This window comes from Papaver somniferum, unplaced genomic scaffold (assembly GCF_003573695.1).
Source record: "Papaver somniferum cultivar HN1 unplaced genomic scaffold, ASM357369v1 unplaced-scaffold_16, whole genome shotgun sequence".
In the NCBI taxonomy this organism is placed as follows: Eukaryota; Viridiplantae; Streptophyta; class Magnoliopsida; order Ranunculales; family Papaveraceae; genus Papaver; species Papaver somniferum.
The window spans coordinates 3,472,410-3,492,233 of NW_020625486.1; the positions used below are offsets into that span (position 1 = coordinate 3,472,410).

General features: G+C 36.8%; 1 protein-coding gene across 1 annotated transcript; it reads left to right on the forward strand.

Annotated features, from left to right (window-relative positions):
- Positions 1–928, forward strand: LOC113337445 (cullin-1-like). Its single transcript, XM_026583120.1, has 3 exons — positions 1–693; positions 779–823; positions 911–928. Exons 1-3 carry the CDS (start codon positions 1–3, stop codon positions 926–928), a joined length of 756 nt encoding a protein of 251 aa, XP_026438905.1.
- The last annotated feature ends 18,896 nt before the right edge of the window (positions 929–19,824 follow it).

Genomic DNA, 19,824 nt, shown 5'->3' on the forward strand with positions numbered 1-19,824 from the left:
ATGGGAACGAGAAAGAACATTGAGTTGGAAGAAGGATGGGAATACATGCAGAAAGGGATCACAAAGGTGATAAATATTATTGAAGGCGTCCCTGATGAATCACCGATGGACGTAGAACTTTATATGATGCTGTCCACAACAGTCTACAATATGGGCACTCAGAAACCTCCTCATGATTATTCCGGACAGCTATATGAAAGATACACAGGTGTTTATAATGATTACTTGCAATCAAAAGTTTTACCAGCTATTCAAGAGAAGAGCGACGATGCATCTATGTCGCGACAAATCGTTAAGAGGTGGGATAATCACAAGGTTATGGTAAATACACTTTGTAAAATTTTCCGTTATCTCGACCGTCTTTATATTCGTCCGAGGAAACTTTCTTCGTTGAAAGATGTTGGGTTTGTTGCTTTTCGCGAAATTGTGTATGAGAAGATGAAAGTGAAAGTTAGAGATGCTGTTATTGCTTTGATTAATCAAGAACGCGAGGGAAATGATATTGATAGGACTTTGGTCAAGGATGTGTTAGAGATATTTGTTGAAATTGGGAATGAGAATGGTAAAGATAAGTTGGATTGTTATGTTAATGATTTCGAAACTGCGTTTTTAAGTGACATGGTCGATTATTATACTCGGAATGGTTCTAATGAGATTACGGTTATAGAATGTTTTCAAATGGAGAAGGATAAGGTTTGTCACTATTTGCATTCCAGTACTGAGAAGAAGCTGTTGAAACAAGTTCAAGGTCAGGGTGTTTCCTGAAAATGCCCAACAGGATGTTGAAAAGGGGATGCGATGTAAAGATTCAGAAGATGCAGCGGTAAGTAATAATGATGTTTTAGGAGATATTTTAGATTAAACAGATCATGAGTCCTGTAAGTTACTGCTGTTTTTTGTTGTTATTCAGTTAATGACAATGCTTTAACAGAGTTCATTGGGTTTTATGGTTAGATTTTTCAATTCTTTTTTAACCAGCAAGAGTAAGAAAGAAAATTTTCATTTAAAAGGCTTACATACTAGAAACTGTTTGAACAATTGATAGGAAGAATAATATGGTTCCACCAAATTTCTGATTTTTAGAGCCTGAACCAATGTCCAACTTGCTAACTAAACGTCAAATTTTGGTGCTCCCAAAGGCTTAGTAAAAACATCAGCAAGTTGACCAGAAGACGGTAGATGTTTAGATAATATCAATCCACTCATCAATTTTTCATGAACAAAGTAGCAATCAATCTCTACGTGTTTAGACGCTCGTGATAGACCGAATTCTATGCAATGTGAATTGTTGCTTGACTATCACAGGGTATGATGCTAGGGAGAGGACAGGAAATGCCATGTCCTTGAATAGATATATTAACCACTAATGCTCAGCTGTCAGATTTTCCAAGGCACGATATTCAACTTCAGCTGATGAGCGAGTTACTGTAGGTTGTTTCTTTGATTTCCAAGAAATGGGGCTATTACCTATTGTAACAAAATAACCAGTAGTAGAACGCCGATTAAGTGGGCAACCTAGCCAATCAGAGTCTGTGTAACCATGGAGAGATGGAAACTGGATGAGGACAGAAATATATCATGTCCAATAGTTCCCTTGAGGTACCGTAGAATACGATTGGCAGCATTCGTATGAGTTTTCTTGGATGTTGCATAAACTGACCCAAGTAATTTACTGAGTATGTGATGTCAGGACGAGTTACAGTAAGATATAACAAACGACCAATGAGACGACAAAAATATCTCCGATCATCTTATTCCTTACCATCTGTAGGAAGTAACTTAAGATGTATATCCATGGGAAAAGATGATATACATGCCCCTGTAAGGCCATAGTCTTTAAGGATATCATGGACGTATTTTCTTTGACATAGAAAAATACCTTTAGAAGATCGGGAAACTTTTTTCAAAAGGTAACCTATATGGATTGATACCAATTGAAAACGTGGGGTACTAAAATACACCCCCAACTTTTTCTTAGGCAACCTTGTATGGACAAACTTCAATATAATTCTGAGAGTTCAAAGTAATGAATCTCAATCAAGGAATATTATTTAGAGTTATATCTATTTCTCTCACAATCAGAAGGTTGACATAACCAAATCTGCAAACCTGATTTACGTGTGAGAGTTCTTGGACGATCTCAAAAATCGATATCCAAGAATCAATCAAATCGTATCCAACAAACAAGGATGGGTGTATATACTTGATTGAATAACATACCACCTGTGATATTTCAATTATAAAGATAAACAATAAAATGCGGAAAAGAAATAACACAGACACCAGAAATTTTGTTAACGAGGAAACCGCAAATGCAGAAAACCATGAGACCTAGTCCAGATTGAACACCAAACTGTATTAAGCCGCTACATATACTAGCTTACTACTAATTAACTTCGGACTGGAAGGTAGTTAAGACCGAATTAAACCTCACAACAATTCAGTTACAATCGCGCTCCTTATGCCTCTTGAATCCCAACAGGACTCCGCGCAATTGATTCCCTTAGCTGACGTCATTTACAACCTAAGAGTTGCTTCAACTCAATTGAAGACTTTAAACCAATCTTCCTGTAGTTGCAGGAAATCCTACACTACACCCCTCATATGGTTTCATTAATACCCAACTCATTTCTAGATTTTCAATCTTAATTTTATTGATGAATCTTTGAATATTCTTACAAGAAAAGATAAAAGAATCAAGAATAACCTATGCTCTAGACTTTCTCTCTCCTATTTACTTATTTCTTTCTCCCAAAAAAGATCATTCCTTTCTTCTCAGTTGAACGACTATTTATAGGGAAATACATGTGGATGACAGCTAATCTGTCCTTTATTTTCGGATATGGCTTACGACATTCTCGCAACCTTACAAATGTTAATCTCGCAAACTCTCTAATTTTCGCAGGATCATCATATCTTTCTAATGATTTTAGCTGATGTCGTTTATTACATCATTTCTAAAATTGTTCTGCGACGCTGTTGTGTTGTGTTGTTGATAATTTCGCTAAGATATTATTGTTGCGAGATTCTGATCCTACATTTTGCCTTTTCTCATATCTTTTCTGCGAAGTAGAGAATGATGTGAGAAATGCCACAGTTATCCATCGTTTCATATTTTGCATTTATAACACGTATCTTTTTTCCCATCCGTTTTTTGACACGTCTTTTGTAACCGCTGCTTTTTAAGCGCTTATATTTTTCTGTATTAATCGTGTTTGTCTTATCGAGGAAAAATTCCCTCTATATATATTCTTTCTCACTCTCTTTTTCTTTCTTTTTATTTTCTCTGCAACTTCATCGTTCTTCTGCAAATTCCGTTATTGCAACTTTTCTTCTTTCTTCTTCAATCTTTTTAAGTTATTCTTTATCTTCATATTATTTCTTCTGCAGATCTTCATCATTCGTAATTTTCTTCGAAATAATCTTCCTGCTAGTGCTTTCCATGGATTCGTCAAGGTTAGTTTTATTTTTTCTTCTTTATGGGTTTTGCTGAAATTGATCTTGTTTACTTCCTTATTGGATGTTGTTTATGTGATTCCCATACTGTTGTTATTTCAGCAAAAGCGCCTCCAACACTAAATTTACGGTTCAGAACCCTAACATTCCCAAACCACGGCATAAGGTTGTTGCGCATAAAAGAAAGTCTGCGAATGAGAAGGTAGTAAGAAACATTATCCTTTTCTAATAACAATATTGTTGCCTCTGTTTCTTATCTGGATTGTAATTCGCAGGGTGATAAGGATGTCAATAAACCTCTCAAGAAATCTCGCCACCTTAAAACTGTTCCAACTTCTGTTCCATTCCACTTACTTATCTCTTCTAAATCTCATGCGACATATTCGCAAGATAAACCATTATCTCCAATTCGCGAAAAAGTTTCCTCAAACTTCATTTCTTCAACTGATCTTTCAATGTTTGAAACCCCCCTTGTTGATCCTTCTATGAATGAAACTTATTCTCTTCCTATTGAGAATGTTTCGCAACCTTCTATCATTGGCAGTTATCTACCTAAGTCTCTTTCCCTTTCGAAAGAAACCGTGGAAGGAATAGATATTGCTTTCAAAGTTTTGTCTGAAGTCCTGGATGATGGCAAGAAGTCCTCCATTGATCCTGTCAAGTCTAATGTTTGCGAAATTCTGAGCAAGCATTTAGGTTCTGACAGAGCTGCTTCGCAGACAACTTTGGAAAAAGAGTGTAATGCTCTTCGCCTCGAAAATCAAAATCTTCAGAATGTTTTGTTGGATCATAACAATCTTCGCAAGAATAATGATGAATTGAGAGGTATGATTTTCTTATCTGTGTCTTCGATTTGCCTTTTTAATGGTTTTATCCTTCCTATATTTAATTATCCTTGAAATCCCTCTTTCGCATGTTAAGCCTTAAACCAGAAACGAATAATGGAGAGATATCACTTTGAATCTGCTGTTGAAGAAGCCCGTGTTGATAAAGAAATTTTGATGGATCAATATAACCAATTAGATAACCTTTATTCATATTCTCTTGATCATATAAATAATCTTACCAATGAAAATACCCAATTAGTTCAGAGGCAAGATTTATTAAGTAATGAAGTATCTCGCCTTTCTTATTCTTTAGCTAAAGCTAATTTAGGGATAGAAACTTTATCAGATGAGAATAAAACCTTATCTCAAGAGAAGCGAACTTGTTTAAACAAGATGTCGACATCTTCGCAACAACTTAGCATTCTTCAGAAAGTATGTGATGGCCAAGATTGTTCTGCGACGCTGTTGTGTTGTGTTGTGTTGTTGATAATTTCGATAAGATATTATTGTTGCGAGATTCTTATCCTACACTTCCTCCCAAAGATAAGTATATGTGTGATTTATTTTTTGATCGCAGATAAGGTGAGATTGGAAGTCTATAGCAATAGACAAAGTCTAGCTAACCTCAAATTCCGGACTTATGCTTCCCGAAGAGCATCCTAGATTATTATTCACCTCATAAGTATTAAACTTGTGGAATCAACAAAGTTTGAGACGAAGAGAACTTTGATGATTTCAATCTATCTTGATTGATGGAGCAAGCTCAATAATAGATGAAGATTAGGATACTCGAGATATCAAGATAAACAATAGTTGGACCTGGCTCACGAATCCCTATGGACTCTGCAACCCAGAAGTTTTATTCTTTTCTCTCAGCCACCATTTTCAATAAAGATCCTTGAAACGCACTTCTTTCTTCTTTAACATCTCATCATAAAGATCAATGGTTTCATGAGGTCTTTCTGTGCTTTCTATTTTTTAAGAAGAATATGACTCAACTATTTGGTAGGTTGAAGTTTTCTTAAAAAAATAGGAATCCTTTATTCTTTTATAAATGGCTTTCTCTCTAAGCCCTAGTGATAGACACATTTTTGTGTCTAATTTGTCTCGATTCTATATATTGATAGTGCTCATTTTTGTACTTATTATGGTGTTTTATGTGTGTGTAGGTATTTTTGGCCAATAAACATTTTTGGAAAAATCGGCTCGAAAAGTTGCGTGGGGCACCCCCGGAGGACACTTACTATTCGGACCACTCAAATGGATAAGGGGTGACCAATTACTAAGGGGCGACCTAATTACTAAGGGGCATCCATTTCCAGGCAGCTTCTAAAGGGAGACCAGCACAGGATAGGGGGAGGTCATCTTCATCGTTTTAAAAACTGAAATTGGCGGGAAATTTTGTGCATGCAACTGGCAGAGTTGGGGATTGAATTCGAAGGTGTTTTAGTGAGATTCAATCGCCAGAATTGATTGGGATGGACGTGATTCAACTAAACAAGACTGGTATAGTCGTTTGTTTGGATCGAATTGGGCTAGAATCCGCGTTGGAGCTAAACAGGGAAAGTGTTTTTACACGGACCCTATTGAGATTATTTATAGAATTTCTAGAGAGACTAAAGACCTAAAACTCTTTCAAAAGATACATATCTATGTAAGGAAGAGTTTGAGACAATCGGGAAAGCTCAGAAACGCGTGGAACAATTTAGAGAAAAGATTATTGCCGTAACTGCCAAGGAAGGAAAGAAGAGATTTCGATGAGTTTTTGGGGAGATTAAATCGCTCTATTGTCTATATATAAGTTGCTGGGAGTTCAAGGGAGAAGGTCGAACAGTTTGGGAAAGTTTAGAGCACCACAGAGTCGAGAAATCAAAGTTGCAGGAAAACCGAGTTTCTGCTGCTGCTGCTGAAGAACATCCGTTGCAAATAAGAACAGCGTCTCAAATTTGTAACGCTGCTACAGTGCTTTCTGTGACAGTGAGTTTTATAACAATTACAATTGTTACAAGCACGCTGCTTTATTAGTTTTCTCTTATTTTTCACACTTTTGAGCTATGAACACCTATTTCGAGCACATGAATAATATGAGGAGCTAAACCCCATTGCTGAGGCGACGGAAGAATCCATTTTTCCAATTATTATGTGGTAAATTCTATTTAATTTAATTTTTGTAATTCTTGTATGATTATTTGCACTGAACTGAAATTGAATATATGGTTCTGATTAAGTGGTTGTGTTCTCAATTGATGGGTCATGCTTAGGTTAAGTCTTTTGATGGTCCTCTTTCGATTTACAACTATTGTTTTGAGAATCTACTTGTCTAGGCGAATATTAGAATCATTTCAAACGTAAAGAGTTGCATAATTATTGACTAGATTGAATCACATAAAAATTGGAGATTGGTGGAATACTGAGTCTCAGTGCTTTTTATAATCTTGATAACAATTTCTTTTTAACTTTTCTATTTTAATTTGAGTCTAAAATCGAGTCCACACAATCCGAGTTGAACGAACTTTACTACCACTTTCAAAACTACATCAATTTTTGGCGCCGCCGACGCGGATTTGTATTAGGTTTTAGGTTTTAGATTTACTTTATTTCTTTTAGAATTTTTGTTTTCACGCCTTTGGTATTTTTTGATTCTTTTCAGATTTCGAGCGAAGCTACAAGGAAAGAAAAAGTGCTATAAAAGGAAGCATCGCCAAAGAAGGAAAGAAAAGAGGAATCCAAAAGGAGTGAAGAAGAATATTTTGTATATAGTTATTTTGTTTGATTTTTAGAAACTGTAAATAGGGTTTTAGTTTTTGTAATTTTTTTTTTTATTTTTGGACACTTTTTGGAATTTATTTTTGGACTGGACATTATATTTTTTAAACCCTACGGAAGGGTTAAGATTAAATATAAATTGTTTGCAGGGAAGGACGACAATTACGATACTGTCTCGGCCCCTCGGGTTCGTACACTGACATCGGAGTCGGTGGCCTGAGTCGACTTCAACGGTTCATCGCCCGTCTGGTACGGGAGGTAAAACTCTATCCACCCACGAATCCCCTGCCAGTGGGTTTTATTTTGTGTGACAACTCACACGCCTGAAATAGAATGTCGAACTGGTATTACAAGAGCCAATACAACGAATATCCGACTGAGTTTCAAAATGGACATTACTACTTTGACCATAATGTGAATAGTGGTTGGGAACATCATCCTTTTCAAGGTTATGGATCATACCTTGATGATCCCAATTACTATCCACACACGCACCGGTCATACGAGAAAAATTCTTATATTTATCCTTTAGAATAGTCCCTCAGGAAAATAGAGGAGTCGACACGTAAGTTAGCTGAGATGAACAACTTAGTTTATGACGAAAGAGAACTTTCTATAGAGGAATCCTTCAAGGTGATAGCTGAGACGAACGAAAGAATTGCTCGAAATAATCTTAATTTCCAATACAGTGTTTCCAATAGTACCCTTGAAAATAAGGATAGTTATTTGCATAATCAAGATGACGAGGATAGGATTGGTAACACTATTTTAGATGAGGTTCAACCATTTTCATGCTATTATAATGATGATTATGACGAGGATAGTGTTGATGAAGAATTTGAAATATGTAGGCATAGTGATCAGGAATTTGTTACTCCAAATGAACTTTATGATGATAGTGTTATTTCTGGTTCAGATCCCGATAATTTTAATGATTATTCACCTATTCAAAAGGACGAGGATTTGATTAGAGATAGCACTTCTTTAGATGATGTAGTATTTCCTTTTGATTACGAAGTCGATAATGGTTTAGAGGAACGAGTTTATTCTGAGAATACCGTTTTAGAGTCTAGCGATTTAGAAACAATGGTCTTAGACGAAGAAAATGAACTCGTACATCTATTAAATATGAGTGAGGATGCGTCACTTGAGTATAACCTAGAAGAAGCAATTGACTATTTTCAGGATTCCAACGATCTAGAAATTAAGGAAATTGTAGCTAGTTTATCTAGAGATACCCAAAACTCTAAGTTTGGGGGTGATTATCATTCTCCATGTGCCTTAACTCTTAGAAAGGTCCCTCACTTCGGACTTGACATAAGTGCCTCAACTATTTTGCAAGATTATCTTCATACACGTTTTCCTGAACCTAGTGATGTCCATAAGGAAGTTCAGTTGTTAGAAACCCATCCTCTGGTTGATGAGGTTAGACCAGGATATGATACCAAGATCGACTTTGTTTTCCCACCAAATATTTTTCAACCAATTGTGGGAACGTATAAATTTCAGATGTGTCAATAATTTAGTTTTGAGACTAAACCTTGATAAATTTGCTTAAGATTGACCACCAGTTTCATCTTGGTCGATTGTGTGAGTCAAAACTGATTGATTTTAAGGATCCGCAATTATTCAGGTTATTATTATGTGCTTTTAAATTTTTACTTGAGTTTCTTCAGACTCTAATACTTGAACCGGATCTTAGCTTTGAGGAATTCCAACCCATGAAAATATTTTATTTGGACCCAGTTATAGAACCTGAACCTGAACCACAGCTAGATGTAGTTGTCTTAAACAGGAAACTAGAAAAGGATGTGCTTTATTTGCTTATTTTCTTGACAGGTTGCAGATTCCTTTTATTTGTGATAGGTCTATTTGGTTTTGATGACCCACAGAAATTTCGGCTATTAGTTTATGATTCCATGAGGTGACTAATCATCTGTTAGTCTGGCTGAAGACGTTAAACTTAGCACTTCTTTGGAGGTAACCCAATATTCATGTGACAAGGTAATATCATTCCTTATCTCTTTTGCTTCAAATGGTAACAATTTCTCCTTGTTCATTGCTTTTAATTTCATCTTTAGAACGTTGAGGACAATGTTAGATTTAAGTTTGGGGGTATGGGAGAAACTTTTTAGTTGCAATATGAATAAATAAACTCCAGAGCCTAGAAATTTATGCCTATTAAGGATTGCACTAACCAATCTAAGTGGATGGAAGCATTTTGATTGTAGGAGTTGAGGAACCAATCTTATTAGATGGCAACATCTAAAGAGTCTATTCATAAAAGCACAAAGCTCAGTTCTTAGGAATAACATGATAGTTTCACCATATCTCGTTGAGTCCTTTTCTCTTCTTTTTGATGTTATTTTGTTTTTAAACTATGTTTCTCTAAGTGATTAGGTGGGGCTCACGATTCAAGTTGTTACCAATGCTAGGGTGAATTAGAGTGATTGAGATACCATGAAAAAAAAAAGATGAAAAAAAAATTGAGACCAGACCATTTGACCAAAAGTAATAAATTCAATAAAGTTGACCACTGGTACCTTTGTATATGCCAGTTGTGTTAACCTTGAGTTAGGTTATCGACCACTGGTACCCTTGTATATGACAGTGTGTTGATATTAGTCAGACTTGTATCTCAATCCATTAGGATTGGTTCATTTTGGCGGAGGCCTTCAGACAGATATGGGAAACTCCGTTCACTTAGTAAACATCAAAACCATCTATGTTTTTCTATATCCATCTTCTTGATATATCCATGTGATTAGTTTTGACTCCGGATATTGATGTCCATAGTGCAACTATCTGAGTAGAGCTCTGTCACTTTATATGAATTTTAGTATGCTTGAGTGCAAACTCGTGTACAACAATTGGAATTTCGCATCAGGTTACTTCCTCCTGTAGTCAATAAGTATGCCAACCAAGGAGATTCTTTAGTGCCTTCCAAGGTTTTGTGTAGATAGCTAAGGTCTAGAGTAAAGGTTTTGTGGGTATACCTCTTGTAAGCCCTCCGGAGACAACACTCCGCCACTAGGGACACTTAGGGGTTTAAAGGCTTATTGCATACGCTAAATGCAATCGACGATGCCTGCGTCAGTGAGTTAGGATTTTTATTTTATTTAATTTACTCGAGGACGAGCAAATAATAAGTTTGGGGGTATTTGATAGACACATTTTTGTGTCTAATTTGTCTCGATTCTATATATTGACAGTGCTCATTTTTGTACTTATTATGGTGTTTTATGTGTGTGTAGGTATTTTTGGCCAATAAACATTTTTGGAAAAATCGGCTCGAAAAGTTGCGCGGGGCATCCCGGAGGACACTTGATATTCGGATCCCTCAAATGGATAAGGGGTGACCAATTACTAAGGGGCGACCTAATTACTAAGGGGCATCCATTTCCAGGCAGCTTCTAAAGGGAGACCAGCACAGGATAGGGGGAGGTCATCTTCATCGTTTTAAAAACTGAAATTGGCGGGAAATTTTGTACATGCAACTGGCAGAGTTGGGGATTGATTCCGAAGGTGTTTTAGTGAGATTCAATCGCCAGAATTGATTGGGATGGACGTGATTCAACTAAACAAGCCTGGTATAGTCGTTTGTTTGGATCGAATTGGGCTAGAAACCGAGTTGGAGCTAAACAGGGAAAGTGTTTTTACACGGACCCTATTGAGATTATTTTTAGAAGTTCTAGAGAGACTAAAGACCTAAACCTCTTTCCAAAGATACATATCTATGTAAGGAAGAGTTTGAGACAATCGGGAAAGCTCAGAAACGCGTAGAACAATTTAGAGAAAAGATTATTGCTGTAACTTCCAAGGAAGGAAAGAAGAGATTTTGATGAGTTTTTGGGGAGATTAAATCGCTCTATTGGCTATATATAAGTTGCTGGGAGTTCAAGGGAGAAGGTCGAACAGTTTGGGGAAAGTTTAGAGCACCACAGAGTCGAGAAATCAAAGTTGCAGGAAAACCGAGTTTCTGCTGCTGCTGCTGAAGAACATCCGTTGCAAATAAGAACAGCGTCTCAAATTTGTAACGCTGCTACAGTGCTTTCTGTGACAGTGCGTTTTGTAACAATTACAATTGTTACAAGCACGCTGCTTTATTAGTTTTCTCTTATTTTTCACACTTTTGAGCTATGAACACCTATTTCGAGCACGTGAATAATATGAGGAGCTAAACCCCATTGCTGAGGCGACGGAAGAAGCCATTTTCCAATTATTATGTGGTAAATTCTATTTAATTTAATTTTTGTAATTCTTTTATGCTTATTTGCACTGAAATGAAATTGAATATATGGTTCTGATTAAGTGGTTGTGTTCTCAATTGATGGGTCATGCTTAGGTTAAGTCTTTTGATGGTCCATGCTTTCGATTTACAACTATTGTTTTGAGAATCTACTTGTCTAGGCGAATATTAGAATCACTTCAAACGTAAAGAGTTGCATAATTATTGACTAGATTAAATCACATAAAAATTGGAGATTGGTGGAATCCTGAGTCTCAGTGCTTTTTATAATCTTGATAACAATTTCTTTTTAAGTTTTCTATTTTAATTTGAGTCTAAAATCGAGTCCACACAATCCGAGTTGAACGAACTTTACTACCACTTTCAAAACTACATCACCTAGCAGAGTATGTGAACTGGTACCCAAAAATTAGTTTGTGGACCGGGTTCGGGTACTAAGATATTATGATTAGTATTCATCACAATAACTTTACTTAAATAGTAGTTGATGTCTTCAAGTGTCAACAATGAATTCTTAGTTCGATAAATAACGATTTCCGGACGGATACATCTTTAGAGTACACAAATTAATAAATTAACACTTACTTTCCATGGAAAATAACAAAAGATTAATAAGACATTAAGGAGCCAAGCTCAACTAAAATATCGTATGTTATTTTTGTAGAACGGGCCGTGAGTTATAACCCCAAAGGCGTCACTATCCATCCACAAAAAACCCATCAAAACAAAAGTAACACAAAAACCCCAAATAATATGAATATTTGGGGTTTTTGCATCAATAACCACCACTACCATCACCAACCACCACCATTACCATCACAAACCACCACCACCATATCCAACCACCACCACCATGTCTACCATCGATATATACCGGAACTATCATCACCAACCACTACGATCACCAACCACCTCTCATATACCTTCTCTTTTTGTGGATTACACTATGGCTGCCCCGGTCAGTTGTGCGTCTGCCCTTAGATTAGGTTGTTCGTGTCACTTATTGATCCGTTGTTATTTACCAGATTGGGTCAGTACACGTGTCTAGTGGTAATACGCTATCATTAGGGTTTGTCGGCCAATGATTGTGGTATTTAATCTATAAGGAAACCTAATTTGTTTTTCAGCTATGTATTAATGAGGATTGGCTGTTACGGCAGATATTTCTAATTTCCATCCAAATTCCGATCATTCTATCTTCAGTTCGATTCAATTCTGTTGCAATCTCTCTCGTTCTCTCTAAGTATAGTACAACTGGCATCAGAGCCGTTCCGTCCTAGCATCATGGTGGCTCAAACTTGCAAGGAGCTTCAAGAAACCAACAATAAACAATAGATCGAGATCAATAAATTACATTCAAAGGTAAACAATCTAGCCTTACAACTCAGTACTATACCTACTAAAGATGACCTTCAGTCGATGAAAACGGAAATGGATACTAGTATGTTGAATCTAAAAACTGACATTGAAAAAAGTTTAGACAAAAGTATTCAATCTCAGTTGGGAAAATTGTTTTCTACTCCAGATGCTTCTAGTTCTCATAATGGTGGATTTCATTCTAATTTTCATTCGGGAGGTCGATATTTGAATCACTTTCACAGAATGCCTAAGTTGGACTTTCTTAGATTTGATGGTGACAATCCAAAGAGCTGGATTCAGAAGTGTGAATATTATTTCCAGATGCACAATATTGCTGAGCTTCACAGGACAAAGATGGCAGGAATTCACATGGATGGTAAGGCAAGTAAATGGTATGATAACTTCTGTCTTACACAAGCTGTTATTCCTTGGCCTTATTTCTGTCAAAGTGTATGTGCTAGATTTGAAAACCCCGCTCAGGATAACATTGTTGGTATATTCAATAAATTAGCTCAAATCACTATTGTTGATTCTTATTTTGAGGAATTTGAATATTACAAAGCTTTATTACTAGGGGTGTACCATGATTTTCCTGAATATTACTTCATTGCTAGTTTCATTGGTGGCCTGAAAGAAGAATTAAGAAGTTCATCTCTTATGTTTGACCCTAAGACTCTACTTCATGCATTTTCCCTTGCTAGAATGCAAGAACAAACCCTTGCTATGCAACAAAAAGCAAACAAACCTACCACTAAATTTTTCTCCCATTCTTATTCAAACACCAAATCCATTCCTTCTACCAGTACCCCTCTAAAACCTACCCATATTCCACCTACTCCCTCAATTCCTCAACCAAAGCAAATACCAAACTTGCCTCTCAAAAAACTTACTCCGGAGCAGGTGCAGGCAAGGAAATCTCAAGGGCTTTGTTTCAATTGTGATGAAGCTTACAAGAGGGGCCATATTTGTAAGAAACAATACTTATGTGTACTTATAGGGGAGGAAGCTGAAGAAATTTATGCCACTGGGGGTGAATCTTCACATGACACTGAGGAGGAACCTGCTCTGGAAAGTGACATGGAAATCTCCTTGCATGCCTTGACTGGTAATATTTCAGGAGATACTATAAGAATTCCTGGTGTTTTCAAGAAACAGGCAATATTCATTTTAATTGATACTGGTAGCACTCACAGCTTCATAGACTCTGCTTTAGCTGCTAGCTTACAGTGTCCAATTGCTCAGATAGGTAATTTATTAGTCACAGTTTCTAATGGTGATAAAACTGTTAGTTCTAGTGTTTGTTCTCAGCTGGATTGGACTATGCGGGGTCACAAGTTCTGTGGTGATTTGAGACTACTTCCCTTAGGGGGGTGTGACATTGTGTAAGGTGCATATTGGTTAAAAAACCTAGGAGATGTACTTTTGAATTTATCTAAACTCTGTATTACATTTAAACACAAAGGTAAGAAGATAACTCTAACTGGTATTCAAAAAAAATCTTCACATAGTAAGATGAGTGGTTCTGTTGTGAAGAAATTTTTTCAGAAACATTCTCATGGAATAGTTGGTCAACGATTTTCCATTTCTTCCTCTCCTGCAAATCTACCCACCCCTCCACCAATCACTACCTTACTCAACTCATTCACTGATGTCTTCTCTGACAAAGCCTCCGTTCCACCCCAAAGGTCATTGGATCACCAAATTCCACTGCAGCCTAACTCTGCACCAGTAAACCTCAGGCCTTATAGATGCCCTTATCTTCAAAAATCAGTTATTGAGAACTTTGTCAAAGAAACGTTGCACTCTGGCGTCATCCAACCAAGCCACAACCCATTTGCTTCTCCCATTTTACTTGTCAAGAAAAAGGACAACACCTGGAGATTTTGTGTGGATTACAGGAGGTTGAACAACATCACTATTAAGGACAAATTTCCCATACCAATTATTAAAGAGCTGCTGGATGAATTACATGGCTCTAAGTTCTTCACCAAAATTGACTTGAAGTCTGGGTATCACCAAATCAGGGTCTCTCCTCCTGACATCCACAAAACAGCTTTCAGAACACACCATGGGCATTTTGAATTCAAGGTAATGCCATTTGGTCTTACTAATGCACCAGCTACATTTCAGGCCCTCGTGAACAATATATTTCAAGGTCACCTTAGGAAGTTCATTCTTGTATTCTTTGATGACATTCTGGTTTATAGTCCTTCCTTAGAAGATCATCTGCTGCACTTACAAACCACATTGGAACTTCTCAGACTTCATCAGCTGATAGCTAATTTCTGCAAATGTTCATTTGGCCAATCTAGTATAGAATACTTGGGTCATATTATTACTGCCGATGGGGTTATGGCTGACCCTAAGAAGATCTCTTCCATGGTGGACTGGCGCATTCCAACTAACTTGAAGGAATTAAGAGGATTTTTAGGCCTCACTGGTTATTATAGAAAATTTGTGAAGAATTATGGACTTATTAGTAAACCACTTACTGATCTATTGAAGAAGGATTCTTTCAATTGGTCTCCTGCAGCAACATCAGCTTTTCTTCAGCTCAAGAAAGCAATAACTTCAACCCCAGTTTTAGCTCTTCTTGATTTTACTAAACAGTTCATTTTGGAAACTGATGCTTGTGACTTGGGCATTGAAGGTGTACTCATGCAAGAGGGTAGACCTTTAGCCTTCTTCGGCAAACCTCTGGGTCCTAGGGATGCTTCCTTGTCAACTTATGAGAAAGAGCCATTAGATATTGTGCAAGCAGCAACTAAGTGAAACACTATCTCCAAGGTCAGCACTTCATTATTAACACTGACCACCAAAGAATTCATTACTTTCTTGAGCAAAAGATCTCTACCACCTTAAAACATAAGTGGCTTATGAAACTATTGGGCTTTGACTATGAAGTGAAGTATAAAAAAGGTTCAGAGAACTTGGTAGCTGATGCACTCTCCAGAAGACCTCATGCGGCTGCTTCTTGCAATTCTATTTCCTTGTCACGGCCAGTTTGGGCCCAAGAGGTCATTGCTAGTTGGATTGCTGACACTAAAGCTCAAGAAGTCATCACTCAGCTAAGTATTACCCCTCATACTACAACTCTTTTTTCTTATACAAATGGAGTGAGGTACAAGGGTAGACTCTATATTGGTTCCTCTGCTACAACCAGGTCAAACATTCTTAGCTCTCTGCATTGTTCAGCTGTTGGGGGCCATTCTGGCATACAAGCCACTTATATTAGAGTTAAATCTTACTTTTATTGGCCTGGCATGAAAAAGGATGTTCTCTTGTTTGTCTCTACTTGTGATGTTTGTCAAAGGAATAAGGGGGAAAATACATTTCCAGTTGGGTTACTACAACCACTTCTTATTCCAGATCATGCTTGGCAACACATCTCAATGGATTTCATTGAAGGTCTTCCCATGAGTGAAAGGAAGTCAGTTATCTTAGTGGTTGTTGACAAACTAACAAAGTATAGCCATTTCATTGGTCTCCACCACCCATTCACTGCTGCATCTGTTGCAAGGGAATTCATTACACACATCTTCAAGTTGCATGGTCTACCAGCTTCAATTGTCTCTGACAGAGACAAGATTTTCACTAGCAACTTTTGGCAAGACCTGTTCCAAGCTCTTGGCACTCAGCTCCATCTCAGTACTTCTTACCATCCTCGGACAGATGGTAAAACTGAGAGAGTCAACTCTTGCCTTGAAAGTTACTTGAGGTGTATGTGTGTCCACCAACCCAAAAAATGGCACACATGTCTTCCACTTGCAGAATGGTGGTACAATACCAATTACCACACCATCTTAAAGATGTCTCCATTCCAAGCCCTATATGGTTACCTTCCACCACACCTAGCTTTTCCATCAACTGCTACTACTTCTGTGGCTGAGGTTGAGTCTTATTTAAAACAAAGAGATGTAATGCTTACTTTACTTAAGGATGCCCTTCACAAGTCTCAAGAGAGAATGAAGTTTTATGCTGACAAGAAAAGAACTGATAGAGTATTCTCAGAAGGAGACAAGGTTTATCTGAAATTACAGCCTTACAGACAGACCTCTGTGGCTCTCAGGAGAAATTTGAAGCTGGATGCCAAGAACTATGGGCCATTTACAATTCTTCAGAAGATTGGTCAGGCTTCTTACAAGTTACATCTGCCAGTGGAAGCAAGAATCCTTAATGTTTTTCATGTCTCACAACTGAAGCAACACATTGAAGCCAACCACATTCCTTCTCCTTCACTACCTACACTGGATACTGATGGGAACTTCCTTGTCATTCAAGATGCTTCTCTGGATTCTAGGACAATCATCAGAAATGGTGTCTCTGTGCCCCAACTCCTCATCCAGTGGACAAATTCCCTTCCTGCAGATGCTAACTGGGAGGACGTGAAGCACATTACTCATCATTTTCCAAAGTTCAATCCTTGAGGACAAGGATTTGCTGATGGAGAGGGGTGTTTTCATATACCTTCTCTTTCTGTGGCTTACACTATGGCTGCCCCGATCAGTTGTGCGTCTGCCCTTAGATTAGTTGGGTCGTGTCACTTATTGATCCGTTGTTATTTACCAGATTGGGACAGTACACGTGTCTAGTGGTAATACACTATCATTAGGGTTTGTCGGATAATGATTGTGGTATTTAATCTGTAATGAAACCTAATGTGTTTTTCAGCTATGTATTAATGAGGATTGGCTGCTGCGGCAGATATTTCTAATTTCCATCCAAATTCCGATCATTCTATCTTCAGTTCGATTCAATTCCGTTGCAATCTCTCTTGTTCTCTCTAAGTATAGTAAACCACCACCATCATATCAACCATCAACTACCACTACTAGCAACCAACAACACATCCACCAACAAATAATAGCACTACCATTACCATAGAAAGCACCACCACCAACTAACATCACCACTAATCGAAAACAGTACCACCAAAATTTGGTTTCGTCAAAAACTTATTGTTTCATCATCTTTGGTTTCATGATAAAAAAAATAGGCAAAAATAAGATGAAACCAAATTTACTTTCATTATAGAATTTGATGAAATCGAATTTTGTTTGGGGTTTTTGTACCAATATTTAAAATTTTGGGGTTTTTGTATCAATTTTGTTTAATATGGAGTTTTAATGGATCCCAACATTTGAATGGAGTTTTTGTACTCCAAGTATGGTCACCTTGGTGTTTTACTACTATTTTTGTAAACGAGATTAAACTTAATTACATAAGACTTGAGCAATCCTCATCATTCATATCAAAAATTCATATAAATGCAACACTTGTAACTCTCAAGTTAGTTTCAAGGACTAATGTGGTACCGTTAGGTATAAGAGTGAGACATAGTCTCACCAGGTGTATTACCAAGTGATGCACTGAGGTTTTTCATGTGATGATTTTTCTTGTGTCTCTTATTTCTCCTAGTTCGTTTCCTTATAGAAGATTCTGATGAGCTTTCATGTTTGCTAAGCCGGTTAATGACACTTGAAATTTCCGAGGAATTTCTTGAGGTAAGTCTAGGACCTCTTGAAATCCTTTTCAAGGAATTAGAATCCGATATCCAATTCTTTGAGAAAGAATTTTTCTTCCTATCCTCTTTATCAGTAGGAAGTCTGATACTAGTAATATTGTGTGACACTACAAAGTGAGGATATCTTAGCTTATGCAGGTTCCGAGAGGATTTCTTGACATAATTCTTCAGATTTTCTACAGTTTAAAGATCGATTGAAGATGTAGACAAATTTTTCACTTTTTCAAATGTAAAAGTGAGCAAATTTGTATAATAATCTATTTTTTTTTCTTCGGAATCACTTCAATGCAAGATGGCCTTCTTTACGGTAGTGGGTACAACTTCGTAAATTAACACGAAACTTAGTCGGTTCATGATCTCTCTCGAACATACATACTGGATATTCACGCAATAGTTTTTGTCTAGTTTCCTTTCCCAAAAAAGAATTCTCAATACTAGGTAATGTCTCTGAATGTTCAAGGACAACATTAGGATTTGAGGATTCCTTAATCATAATTGCAGAATTATCATTTTTAAGGAGTTGATTCTGTTCCAGAACTAAAAGAAAATCAGATTCTGAAAACGCAAGGGTACCAAAATACACCACCACTTTTTTCTTAGGAAATCTGTATGGACAAACTCAATACAACTCCGAAGGTTAAACTCAATTAAGGAAAAGTATATAGAGTTATCTCTCTCTCTCTCTATCTCTCTCTTTCTCTCTCTCTCTCTCTTGCGATTAGAACGTTTACAGAAACAAATCCGTGAATCTAATCACAAAGAGATAACTTGGACCATACCAAAGACCATTGTCCAATCCAACAAACTAGATCACATGTGTCTACTATGATTGATCAACGCACAACCTGTGATATTTCAATTATAAAGACAAGCAGAGTGCACGTGCTTTGCACGTGAACCGCGGAGTTTCAAATACACCTTCTGTAATACCCGGTATTTTTATTTACCTATTCGGGTTGGGTTGTATACGAGTTAGGTAATCTTTTTGTTACGGTTATTTTTCTTTCCTTTGCCTTAGTCTATTTGGGTTTATTTAATTAGAAAGCTACTAGTTAGGGCGTAAAAATAATCACCTAATTATAATTTTATAAGTTAATAAATTTGAGGAAATTGAAAGGGTAGTTAAATATAAAAAAAAAAAGAAAAAAAAAAGAATTAGATTAGAAAACCAAAAGAACTAGAGAGAAAGAGAAGAAGATGGAGCTAGGTTTTAGTGAAGAAGGCTATGGAGAACTTTAGGATATTATAGCTAATAAAAGGTAGAATGTTTAATCCCTTTCTCTTTTGGTGTTTTTCCTTGTGTGTTCTCTTGTATGATTTTGTATAGTTAGGCTTCTGAAATTTATCTATGTAATTTTATGCATCCGACTGATGATCGGGTTAGTTCTTGTGATATATAATACGATTGGGTTTTACTGGTTAAAAATCGTAGATATTTGTGATATCTTTCATTGTGCTTTTGGTTTGCTCAATTCCAGGTTAATATGAATTTATCATGAATTGTTTGGTAATGATATGTAATCTGCCAAGTTTTTAGAATGTCATTGTAAATTCAATAAGTTTTGTTTGAACCGTTAGTTTTATGTGAAATTTGGATAAGTGGTTGTTTATTGAGTTATATAGGTTCTCCTGAAATTTTAGAA

Excerpts from the sequence above, each read along its gene's own strand:
- LOC113337445 (XM_026583120.1), top strand. The coding sequence starts at position 1 with ATGGGAACGAGAAAGAACATTGAGTTGGAAGAAGGATGGGAATACATG. Across the intron at positions 694-778 it reads TTCAAATGGAGAAGGATAAG|GATGTTGAAAAGGGGATGCG; the intron begins GTTTGTCACTAT and ends AATGCCCAACAG.